The 12,686-nt window shown below is 40.2% G+C and overlaps 1 protein-coding gene and 1 long non-coding RNA gene across 3 annotated transcripts in view; one reads left to right on the top strand and one right to left on the bottom strand.

The window, feature by feature from the left end:
* The window catches only part of LOC307041300, a 94,800-nt gene that overhangs the window by 19,324 nt on the left and 62,790 nt on the right, over positions 1-12,686 (top strand). The gene's annotated exons all lie outside the window — the stretch shown is intronic.
* shisal1b (shisa like 1b) overlaps positions 1-12,686 on the bottom strand; it is a gene marked incomplete at its 3' end in the record, with an annotated part of 38,284 nt that overhangs the window by 15,029 nt on the left and 10,569 nt on the right. For both annotated transcript variants that reach the window (XM_079681099.1, XM_079681098.1), the window contains exon 2: positions 4,558-4,765. In XM_079681099.1, coding sequence (XP_079537225.1) covers positions 4,558-4,624 — 67 coding nt within the window. In that variant the 5' untranslated portion in view covers positions 4,625-4,765. The remainder of the gene's footprint in view (positions 1-4,557; positions 4,766-12,686) is intronic.

The following is a 12,686-nucleotide window of genomic DNA, read 5'->3' on the forward strand; positions in this document are numbered from 1 at the left end:
TGAATGCTCCAGACCCTGTAAGCAAAGTAGTTTAATATAAAAAAACTGATGGCTAGTTATTTGATTTGATTTACTTTTGATTTAATCAGTCGGGTTTTTCTTTTTCATCCTGGCCAAGATAAGGAACAATAAGAGAGAAATATGAACAGCAATTAAAAACATTCAGGCTTAACACAAAATATGCCACAAATCAGAAATAGAAAACTTTCAAACTTAAATAGCATCTAAAACAAGCCAACAGTTGTTTTAAACCTTTAAAACAAAGACCAAGAATGTAATGACACTTGTACATCCAGATCCTAAATTACTCCTTAACATTGGGAGCCAGAAATGTAAACAACATATGCTTCGAAGGACAATTTACAGTGGACCTATTATGCTATATTGGAAAAATATATTGTAGGGCCATACCTATACAAAACATGTCTGTGAAGTTTTTTGCTTAAAATACCAAACAGATCACCCATTGTAGCCATGCCTCATACTGCTCAAACCCCTCTTTTGCAGCCCTGTTATACCTCATTCACACCAACGGTGTTTCAGGGCCGGTTCGGAGCTGGAGCTTGAAAAGCACCGGGTTTTCCTGTTCACACCGCATCGGTTTCAGCTGTGAGGGGTTTCCGCGCGGTTTGGCTTTATGAAGCAGGCACGCAAACAGTTACGTCATGACGCAAACGATGACGCAATGACGCAGCACCAGTCGGACTCTGGGCAGTGTGAAAAGAGCTGGAGCTCAACCGAAGAACCGGTTCTGAACCTGAAAAGCTCTAGCAAGGAGCTTGAACCGGAGTTGCGTTGGTCTGAATGAGGAGAAACGCGGATTTTAGGTTCTTAGCTTTAAAAAAAAAAAAGAGGAGGCGGAGCCTGATCAGAATTCTAGCGGAGATCAAGTTAAATTCTGCTGTGATAAAACGCCCATCCTGTTCTAAGCCACATCAAGGATTATAGCTGAAACAGTATGGAGCTCAAATGTTTTTTCTCTCTCGGGTTTATCACAAGGTGAGTTCCTTTTTTTATTTCTTGCTTTTTAAACACATGTGCTCTACAGTACAGGTTAGCTCTGAGTGTTAGCGAGGCTTGCTAATGTAAACAAAGATGAGATTACGTCCAAAACACGTCAGGCATTGTTTCTGATAGCAACTCTCTGTGTGTCCACCATCAGAAATTATGTCATATCGGCAGCAAATCTGTATCCGCTCGTTGTTTTTGGGTACGGAGGAAAAGAGAAAGGGTTTTATTTTCTGACGCTGCGTGAGTTCCCTGACGCACCGGGCACACATTTATGTATAAAAGACATAAAAAAGTGCATTTTGTATTATAGGTCCCCTTTTAAAGTTAAAATAAACTCGACCTGACTGTGTAATGTTTACATTGCTACTAAATAACTGCAAATATATATATTTTTATTTCTTAGCTGCAAGAAATGTGAAACCCTGATTCAATTTCCGGGTGCGAAAGCTCAAGCCCTGCGGTGATATCAGCAATGCTGATCAATCTGGCTCCATTTCTGTGTGTCATCTGCTGATTCGATAATACATAAACCTCTTTGATTTATTTCTGCTTGATCATTCTCAGTCTAAACACAAATAAAATCAGAAGTGCATCCAGATTAGTTTTTCTGTAACCTGTCTTCATCGTCCGTGTTTCCTTTCATCAGGGCCGCCTAAAATCTGGCAGTAGAAGTGTTGTCGCTGTGATTTAATTCAAGGTCCACTCCTGCTGCCGGGTGATAGAAGTCTTTCAGCAATCTCAGACAGTGAGCGATCAGCATTTGAAAGGAGAGAGCTCTTTTAGATTAATGAGCTCGGTGTGGCCAGCCATCTTCCCATTGACAACCAGGAGCATTAGTGGGGGTGAAATGAAGAGGGCTGAAGGACACAGTAGGATTAAAAGTTAAAGGTGTTTTTTTTATTGGGAGAAAACCCTTTATTTGACCCTTTGATTGGTGTACTGCAATCAACCTGTGTTATTTATGCCCTATAACTCCTTGCATGTGGAGGAGGGGTGAGCAGTTGGTCGGTATAAGCATTGGCATTAAGGAAACAGACGTCCTCAATATGGAAAGTGGACCATAAAGTCCTCTAATGACGCAAAACGTAAAGCTTTAAAAATAAAAGAGTTCAAGGAAAGTCTCTGGCTCCTCAAATGAATGACAGCTGCTGGAAACCATACAGTTGTAAACACATGCAACTGCTTAATTTCATTAACTCTTAATATTTAGGATACAGTTAACAACGTGGCTTGGCTGTGGCTCGCTCTCCACCACTCGGATAAAACCCCTCAACATCTGAACACTAGTCGCTGCCTACACATGAAGTTTATTACGACTTCACTCACACTGAGAAATGTTTTTCTTCTAAAACACACTGCATGCCATCAGCTTACCAATAGGACAAAAGAGTGTTCAATCAATCAATCAACAAATCAAAAATCCTGCTGATTCTAGCTTCTCTATTGTGATATGCATTTATTCTTTCTTTTATATTATTGCCAATTGAAAGTTGTTATTAATGTCGGTCAAACCAAACTTGATAATGTAACTTTCTGACTATCTTTCACATATTTAAATATTTACGTTATGGTTTTTTAGGCGAATTCATCAACAAAACAGAAGAAATTACAATTGAATAGTGATTTGATTCAAATAATTAATGAATCTTAAATAAATCCCCTTCTTAGTTAGAAGTTGGATGTACGGTCACGTTATTGTATTAAATCATTGTGGTTTGTAATTTACAGTATTCATTGCAATGGCAGGGATTTTCTCTATTCCAGAGAAGATGTAGTCAAACTCATTTTTCTGTGGTGTGGCAAGGGTGGAAATCCAGGTATAACACCGTTTCTCTGTTGGCTGTTAAATGCATTTTTATGGTAAAGTTAAAACATGCGTTACTTTTCTTTTGATTTGCTCGTCATTATCAGCATTCCCTTTCTTACTTTGATGCTAATTCTCCTCCTGTTAGCTTTTGTGCCGATGTTTCCCCTCCATCCTTCCTCTTGCCCTATTTTGTCACATTTTTACTGGAGTTGGCATCTTTTCCCTTGTGTTATCTGAGAGATATGTGTTGGCTGGGTTCTTTCTTTTCTATCTTTTGGGGTTATAATGTGCTCTCTTCACAGTTTTATGCAGCATGGCCTCATTTACACAGCACCTTGAGGTTTAGCGCTTTTTCCTGCCAAGTACACTTTTATATTTTGGCAATAAATGTTTCTAAGTTAAAGGTAGGGTAGGTAAGAATGGAGAAACCAGCTCGAGTGCGCTATCATTTGCAAATACACAGCCGAAATAAATCTACCCCTTCCTTCAGACTTCCTTACAGAGCCCCTCCTCCAACACACACGAACGCGCACATGACCAATAGCCGCGTTCACACCGCAGTACTTTTCCCACTTTAGTTCCGATATAGTTCCGAAATGTCGCGTTCACACCAAAAAGAGCCGGAACTAAAATTAGTTCATGAGAACCTTTTTACCCCATTTTCCGTCCCTGCTAGAGAGCAGGTACTTTCGTGGGAGAAAAAGGCTCCTATTTCTGATTGGCTAGGCGGATTGCAAACCACGGCCCGTAAAACTCAAAAAAAGTGTTGTGAAGCCGTCGTTTTATTATCCTAGCATTAGCATTATTAGCATTAGCATTAGCCTAGCGCAGAAACGCAGAGAGACTAACTTATGGCAACACAAAATAAAAACATGGGAGCGGTGGAGATGAGGAGGTGTCGGCGTTCTGGCGATTTACTCGGAAGGCTTCAGTAGAAGCTGCTGGGAGTCCCAGCAGCTTCTACTGAAGCCAGTCCCCAACAACCGGGGACTTCTGTCCGGGGACTTCGGGTGGCAGTATACGGCGTGAAGTTGTTTGCGGCCTGCCAGTAAACCCAAAGCAGAAGAAGAAGTGACGTCAGCGGCTTCATTTGCCTAATCCACCCCCAGGGACTTATTCCGGTGTGAACTCGATCTGTACTTAGTTCATCAGAACTAAAGAGTTCTGATGAACTACGTTCTCATGAACCTTTGTGGGAAAAGTACTGCTGTGTGAAAGCGCCTAATAAGGGCACGAGATAAGTTTGTGCACAGAATGGAAGGCTGACAGGCAGGTATGCCATCAGCCCGGATAAAATAACTGGTCGTGCTTTTTACAGCGCTACAGCTTCCACAGATTAAATATTTGTATGTATTTATTGTCAAAGCATGTAATGTATTCATTGCTATCGGGATGTTAAGAGCATTCCATGGAATATAACAAAAAGTGTTTCTGAAGTGAATTACCTACCCTACCTTTAAGTGTCTTTGACTTAACTTCAGACCGTCAGCTGTCAACTTCTATCTCCTACTAGAACTGTTTATTTTAGGGTTGTTTTCTGTATTTAGTTCATGGCCATGCTGGCTCACTCTGTAAAGGACTGTGACGAGCATCCAACGTTTATAGAAGCTGCTTCGAGCATGCCTATAAAATCTAAGAACACTCTGAACATCTTATACGAGTGTCTGGAGGCCCATGTAATAAAATAAATATGAGCTTTTGAAGGGCAGACAGATAAGCACACAGAAAACTTTACAGACCTGCAGTGGACAGCAGGAGGAAGATGACCGTCAGGACATTGAAGGACTGCCGGCTGGTGATAGTCATCTTCTCGTCCTCATGTGTGAAGAAGGGAGGGAGCAGAGGGGATGGATGGGGGGGCGGCTCTGCTTTAGCTGGGCGTGGGCATCCTTTGCTTGTCGACAGCTCCTCTCACATGGCTGCTGCTGCTGCTGGGAGTCAGGACTCCTGATGGGAACAAGACAAGCAGACAGAGGAAAGATGAAGAGATTTGATTCAGACTTCTGGAAGTTCCTCCCCACTGTGTGGACAGCTTTTCTGGCAGAGGGCTCCCATCATGCCGTCCGAAATCTGTCCTCAGGTTCACAGAATATGATGGCTTGGGCATTCATTGTAATTGAAAGTGGCACTCCGGACAAAATCCCTATAGTGACATAGTAATATTTTCTTTTCTGTTTTTGACAGGAGGAATGTTTGCACTCTATGCTGGCATTTTAGATTTGGAAACGCATGTTGTAGATTTACAGTATTGTACTTATTGCTCATGTTGTTATTCAAACAACCAATAACAACAATAATAGTTAGTTTGATTGACAAGTCCATTACATTTGAGTATGTTATTTGGCATTTAAAATTAGGTAGTAAGCATGCAAATCACCTTAATAGAGGATTCACTTTTCAATGATAAATCAATTATTAAATCATATTTACTTGTATTATTTTTTATTACGGATTACAAACCCATAAAAAGCATTACGGTTGGTTGCATCAGTAATTCTGCCTTTCTTCAAACTTTCCTGGAAGAATGAATAATGCTTACTGATGCATTTCAGCACTCCAAAAATATTGAATAGAGAACTAAGAGTATAATGAATATATTTCTCTTATTAATATTTAACTTTTATCTAGCTTTTTGATCAGTTTACCCTGTTGAGAATAAGATTTAAAAAAAAGAGAATGATCTAATAGCCTGCAGATATTTTATTATATAACTACTTGGCAGTAAATAAAATGCCATAAAAAGATGTCCTTCTCACATAAATGTTTTTATAAACCAAATATGTAATAATGAATAACAGAACTTGCGCCCTCAGCACAGTTCAGAGTTTTGATAGCAGAACTGGTGAAGAGCAGTTTGCCTGTAAATGATGCATCCTGGGAGTTTGTGAACTCATCTATCACTGTACAGTTAGACTTAAAGCTGTGTCACTGATATCCCTTCACTGTTGCTCAAATAGATTAATGGTGTGGCGTAACGTTGTGCTTAGCCACGCTTGTTCCTGTTCTTTGGTAATTATTCCTTTAATAGTACTGGAGGAAATTGCATGTAAACAGTCCCTGCCCATGCATAAGTTAAGGGTGAAATCGATCGTAATATTACAAACTCCGTCAATGAACCATTTGAATTTAGCAGTGGCTTTACTTTAGTAAATTTGAGCATCACCTTGTTGTTGAATGTGACTTTGAAGCTCTTATCAGTGGCCCCACATGTGACAGAGGAACCCAGCAAGAGCCGAAAAGGGACGATAATGGATGGTTTGTTTACATTTGAGGGTGGTTAAAATGCAAGACACCAAAGCTATCTGCACAAGCTTTATGCCAGGTCGTTCTGAAAAGGGTTGGAAAAAAGCGTATTTGCTCCTTAAAGCCACAAAATCTCCAATATTCATGACATGTATTCAATTTCACTTTAAGTACCAGAATCAGCCTGTGCAAATGACCTCAAGACCCCTGAGGGCTTTGGCTTTGGCTTTAAGTTTGTGCAAAGAAAGTGAAACCTTCTCTCTGCAGAAGCTGCATGCAATGTGTAACAAAACTCGAGTCCTGAATTATTGACGAGCCGACAGCAGCTGACAGCAGAAAGAAAACCACATATAAGGAGCAACAACGAGAAGTGTAGAAGAGCTGGCAGATCACATCCGGTGTGATGTTGCATAACCACCGTATCCGGTTTGTGTTTTTCTCATTGCAAGTTGTTTTGGTGAAGAAAGTGCAGAGTGTGGTACACAGAAATCTGAGGGGCAAGTTTGGTTTTGAGACGCCACTTTGATTCACTTGAACCGATGATCGTCAATCACCATGTCCGAATCCCAAAGTGATATATCATTTTATAGAGACGCTACCTTTTTGAAGCTGGGATGATGATGATGATGATGATGATGATGATGTGGTTGGTATAATCAAGAGGAGATGATGAAGGGGAATAAGTTAGTAGTACAACAAATGATAGAGAGGTTGCACACAGGTGAGCATATTACCATAGAGCTGCAATGATAAATATTTACCATCAATATATATACTATATCATATATAGTATAGCAAGTATACATATTGGCAGCATAGTATAGTATATATACTATACTATGCTGCCAGTACAGAAAGCGGGCTGTCAAGAAGAAGAAGCACTTAAGAATTTTCACAGCTTTCACATCACTGCACACCTGGCTAATCCATGCAGAACGCCGGCATAGCTGACTTCAGATTTAGAGAAGGTTGGGTGATGCACACCTCTAAAGCTCTATGTGCGTAAATAATCTTTTTGTTCATAAAAAGACGATTAATCTGAAAAGGGCCTCATACAGTATACTGATCTGTGTACTTGAAGCCTTAGGATTCACCCCAAGTCACCAAACAGCCTTATAAAGATCTTGAAACATCACATGATCAAATGTGTTGGCGCTTAGATCTACTTGGTTATTAAACATATACACATATTGACTTGGAGCAAAACAATGGGATCCGACCTTACCCGATTGAACTGAATCTAGATAAGACCCTATTTCTATAACCAGGGGGTTTCCCCTGAGAGAATACTGTATATATGTGTTCCCTCAGGGGCAGATGAAGACCCTAGCTGGTTAGAAACATGGTGTGTAGCCGCATGAATGTGAAATCAAGCATTACTTAAATATGTGGCTGTTTTAATTGTGCCTTCCTGGATAAACAAATGTATTGTGGGAAAGTAAAGTTGTGTAAACACCTTGGAGATTCCCTTTGCCTGTCAGCTGCTGTGTAAGTTACTGTTGTTCTACGTGATCGAGCCCCCTCGTGTTGCCCTGCTTTCTTACGTAATCCAAACAGCACGGGCTGATGGTTGCACACGATCAAAGCAACACACAAAGCTGTACTGTATGGACAGAATACGTATGTGGAGCACAGCAGGCTGCCTCTGTTGGAGTCTTTTAAAGCATTTTGATCGAACAAGCTGTTCCCTCTTCAGGAAGCCAGGCAGCTGGGATCCCAGGAGACTTGTTAAAGTAGCATTATTTTTATGTTTTCCTCTCTTTTTACTTCTGGTGAGAGTTTGAGTGTAGTCTACTGTCAGTTGACAACATGTGCAGTTCGACGAGGGATTCCCATCTTCTCGAGACTTCTGTTTCTTTCTGCAGCTGTTGTCTTTTGCAACACATTATTTGGTCACACAGTCGCATCATTGTGACGTTACTGCCTGTGCTGTGCTGTCTGCACAAGGGCAAGGTTCACTTCATCACAGCTCTGCATTTGTTTGCAAAGAAGAAGTGGATGAAGGGCTTGTGTAATGAGCCTGATGGTAGTGAAGCAGAATATGTAAATACACAACATTGTACACAGTGCATCGCTCCCTGGGACTGAAATGTACTGCGCCGCTGAACAGGCATGCAACACAGATGGAGCTACTTGCTACCAACTAAAATATACATAAAGACCATGACAACTCGGGGTTAGCCACTCTCAGAGTAAATGTAAAGGCTGTTACAGCATGAGAGGAAAAATGTAAACAATGAACACATTCCTAGCAAACCGAAAGCACACAGAGCTTGTGTACATGTAACTCAATTGTTGCCTGAGATAAGAAGGAAATATTAAGTGACCAATTACTACAGCTACCACTTTGAATCTAACAGCATTTTTTATCATGAGCAGGCCGCAGAAGACCACAATCTGTCAGATGTTTGATGAGGCAACGTGCACGGGAAGATTTGTGATTATTCTCAGATTACACAGTGATATGCGACGCCTCCTCATCTCATGAACATCCTTGTCCGAGTCTTATCTTTGTTCAAACATTAACTTTAAAGTCACTAAAATGTTATTTTGCTTTCTAGACATCATTATTTATTTATTCTGGCCGGCTAAGTCTTTCATTTAAGAAGCTTTCAAGTTTTTAAAGGCAGGATCTCAACATAAGAATTCTCCCTCCTGCTACAACCTAACTTTATTTTTAGCTTAGGCCTGTCATTTTGAGTATTAACATAACCTTTTATCTGCTGTGTGGATGATAGTTGTTGGATATTTATGCACTCGCTCTGCCTCATTATTAGGTTTGTGTTTTCCTCAGAGCACACAAATACACTCTCTGTTGCTACGCTGGGTCTTAATCCGTGTTAATGTGTGTTATCAATCACCCTAAACACACACACGTTTGTGAGCATCGAGACTGAGGTGCAGTTTAGAGATGTGACTCCCACATCACTCGGGAAATGTGCGTGTGTCTGGCTGCATCTCATATCTGCTTCTGCTGATGGGCTCGCGTCCAAACAGCGATCAGTATTCTGCTGCCACGAGCCCCGTGCCTAATTGATGCTCCCTTTGACTCACATCATAATAAATTGGGTTTCATTCACTTCTGATGAGATTAGGGCTCCACTCAGCAGCCCAATGGAGCTCCATTAGGGTACGAGCCCATGTTGGGAGATTCAGAGCTATGATCGAATGATCACCATTGGGACAGAGTTGAATTGTGTGCAGCGATATTGTCAATGAGTGGCAGCCTGAGGCCTGAAGTGGATGGTTGTAGTGTCCGAGGTTTGTGTTGAGTTTCTCACAAGACCAAGTCATGTTAAATTGTGCATGGCTGTAAACCAGGGTCTCACCGTAAGAAGGTGCACCTCCAATAAAAAAAATTGTAACATAAAACAATGATGAGATATGAAATATTATACTATTGGGTCCTTTTCAATCATTTTCTTTATACCTTTCCTCTCCAGCACAACTGGTTTCATGAAAAGTATTATGGTAAGCACTGTTGAAAAGAAGGATTCAAACTGATGGTGAGCTCAAACAACTTTTTTCTCCCTATAACGTTATGATACTTAAACTCAGGGAACCTTCCTGATACCAAAGCTCTCATCTCACAAGTGTCAAAACGTGTTATACTTCAATACTTGGAGCTCATTGAGATATTTTGCTATAAAAAGGCAAACGAAGCCAGAGGTGGTTGTGACTGAAACACCAGCTTTTTTATAACGATACTGAAAAAGGAAGTATATTTAATGTGAAAGGGTTACGTAATCCACGGAAATGATTGGTTTGTATTGGCTATAATTATAGTATATCTCCATCACACATACTGTAGACAAAAATAATCCATGCAAAATTATTAAAAACTCAACATGTCACTGAAACCTTGAAAACGTTTTTCCTTGCATCACTGATGTCCAACACTACGAACATGGGCGTGATTTCCACTGGGGACAGGGGGGACATGTCCCCCCCACTTTTCAAAATCCCGTTTGTGTCCCCCCCACTTTAAAAAAAAAAAAATGTAAATGTTTTTTTTACGCAAGTGGTCATTGTCACGGAGGAGCGTCTGTGTGTGTGTGTCAGGAGCGCATTTTGTGTGAGAGAGAGACAGGGAGAGACAGAGAGAGTTACGGGGGTTGTTGTTAGCATCTGGTGCTGGCTCGGAGATTAGATTAGAAGCTGTTTCAACAATAAGAAGAGGGAGAGTCCTCTCCTGTCGGACTGAGAGGCTGAGATAACATCAGCTCAGGGAGGTAAAGGACTCGCTGAGTGATTATATTGTAAACTTTAGTCTGAGTTATCTCAGTGGGTCTCAAACTGTTTGGTCTAAACAAATATTTCCATCTATTTAATATAGTTGTTCGAAATAAGTTAAAGTAATTCCAATGTCAGTAAAAAATTAAAAACACAGTTTGAAAGGGGAGTGATTAGTCAAATATGCATAAATAAAAAGAAAGAATGCAGACTAGGTAAGATAAAGATAGGAGAGAGGAGTATATCAATGATGTGTTATTGGTTGTGAGCATATTCTAATGGTTTTTGGAGTATTGGAATATATACAGTTCTGTTTCATATAAGTGTTGAGAGAGCTGTATCCATAAATCTCTTAATTTGTGCACCAGATTGATGCCTTTAACTTCAATTTAAAGAAACAAATCTTACCGGGGGGCATGCCCCGTGACCCTCCTATCGGATGTGAGGTCATCACAAATAAAACAGGTTCATGGATAGATAAGTTTGCACACTCATTATATACACTACAGGTGTTTCTTGTATTAGTTAACACCATAGTCCCTAATGTATATATGTAGAAAATCAGGAAATGGAATTAAATCGAGAAAAATGTTTCATTGCGGAGGACCCCCTGTTTTGTGTGCCCCCCCACTTCTCAAACCAAAGTTACACCCTTGACTACGAAGGATCATCTTTTTCTACAGCTGGAACTAATTTCACAAGAGAAGTTGACTGTAGGTCAAAAGCAATTCCTCTTACTGTTAAATATAACCAGAATATTATTTACTGGTAAGAATGTACTGTTCACAGAGTGTTCCTTCTTGTAAAGATCATTTATTGGCCTAAAGGGCCAGCTATAATAATCTCAGGCTCTGAGCAAATCTAATGCTGAGCTGCATGATGCTGATTTAAAATGTAATTCGTTGCATTTCATTTAGGATAGTCTCGGAAATGCTATTAAATAAACATTGCATTTAGTTGTATTGCCCTGAAAGTTTCAAACTGTTTTTCATCAATATAACACACAAAAAGTAAGGACATTTGTGTTTGGTAAATGATTTCTTTGTGGTAACAATGCTTCTGGGCAATACATCTTATACAGTTGGAAAGCCTGTTTTCTGACCTTTCCAATGGTACCACATTTGTGAGGAACGAGCATGTGTGGGATGGGCAGCAGAGCTGAGTCTGTGGGTTTCGCCCATGAAGAATGTGACACATCTCTTTCAGAACCTGTTTACACAGAGGGGACACTTGTTTATAAAAGACATGAAAAAGTGGATTTTGCATAATAGGTGACCTTTAAATGAAAGCTCCCCAATTATTAAATCAGACAGCGGGATTAAAAAGGTAAAGAGTTGAGTCATGGATCCTACTTTCTTTGCTAGTATATTTATTTCATCTAAATAGTTCAAATCAACAACAAAAATAAAGATGTACAAAAAGTGATTTAGTCATTGAGGTAACACATTTCCTAATTACCAATAAAAAGTCACAGAACATTTCTCCAGTATTTTTGTTTGTTTGTTAGTTGCTCCAAACAGACAGGCCCAAGTAGCTTTGCATAACAAGCACTGTCAGGGGAATAACTGTGTGTATCACCAGGAGCTCAGAGCGGCAGTGCTGCACATACATTTGACTTATGAACACAGGTTGTTCTTTGGTTTATATAATCAGTCACCTGAATACACATCCCAGATCAAATATTCTAAATGAAGCCCAGAGGCAGCGATGTGTTTTGGTCTGGTGGCTTGATGTTGCTTGGGAGACATTTACGTCACAGAAGATGTAGCGTCTGATAATTAGCACCCACGGTGAATTGTGCACGAAATGAATACAGTCAACATGAAAAGGGAGAATAACACAGAAGGGTTGCCATAGAGCTTGTTGTGGAGAGTTTGGCTAATACAGCAATGTAATGGGCTCCGCTTTTGTTGAGTGCAGCCATCCTTCTGCATGGGTGGTCTTTTTCAGTTTTTGACTTGGTAATGGTTTGTAAGCTTAACACGAGAGAAGAACTGTAATCAAAGTTTCATCTGCTGCTGGCTTGCTGTGCTTCTACCTGCTGAGGGCTGTCATGTTGATGGAAACCATTCTCACTTCATCATCAATTTGGATCACAAAGGCAACTTGAAAATAATAGAGGTATTTGTCTGAGTATCTCCCTGGATCTTACCGGAATAATAACTCTGATTGACTTCTTCCTACAAAGCTCCAGTAAGTCTTGTAGTAATGGAAAAACAGAGTCACATTGATTAGGACAATCTACTGTAGCAGGACTTGAAGTTTATATTTCTGCAGAGCAAAGAATTCATCTGGAATTAAACCACCAGGTTCACTGCAACAGCCTCATTTCAGCATGAATAAGCAATCAAATATAGTCCAAGGTGATAGGAGAATAAAACTGATCCTTTTT

The sequence above is a fragment of the Notothenia rossii genome (genome assembly GCF_949606895.1).
Source record: "Notothenia rossii genome assembly, chromosome: 5".
Classification (NCBI taxonomy): domain Eukaryota; kingdom Metazoa; phylum Chordata; class Actinopteri; order Perciformes; family Nototheniidae; genus Notothenia; species Notothenia rossii.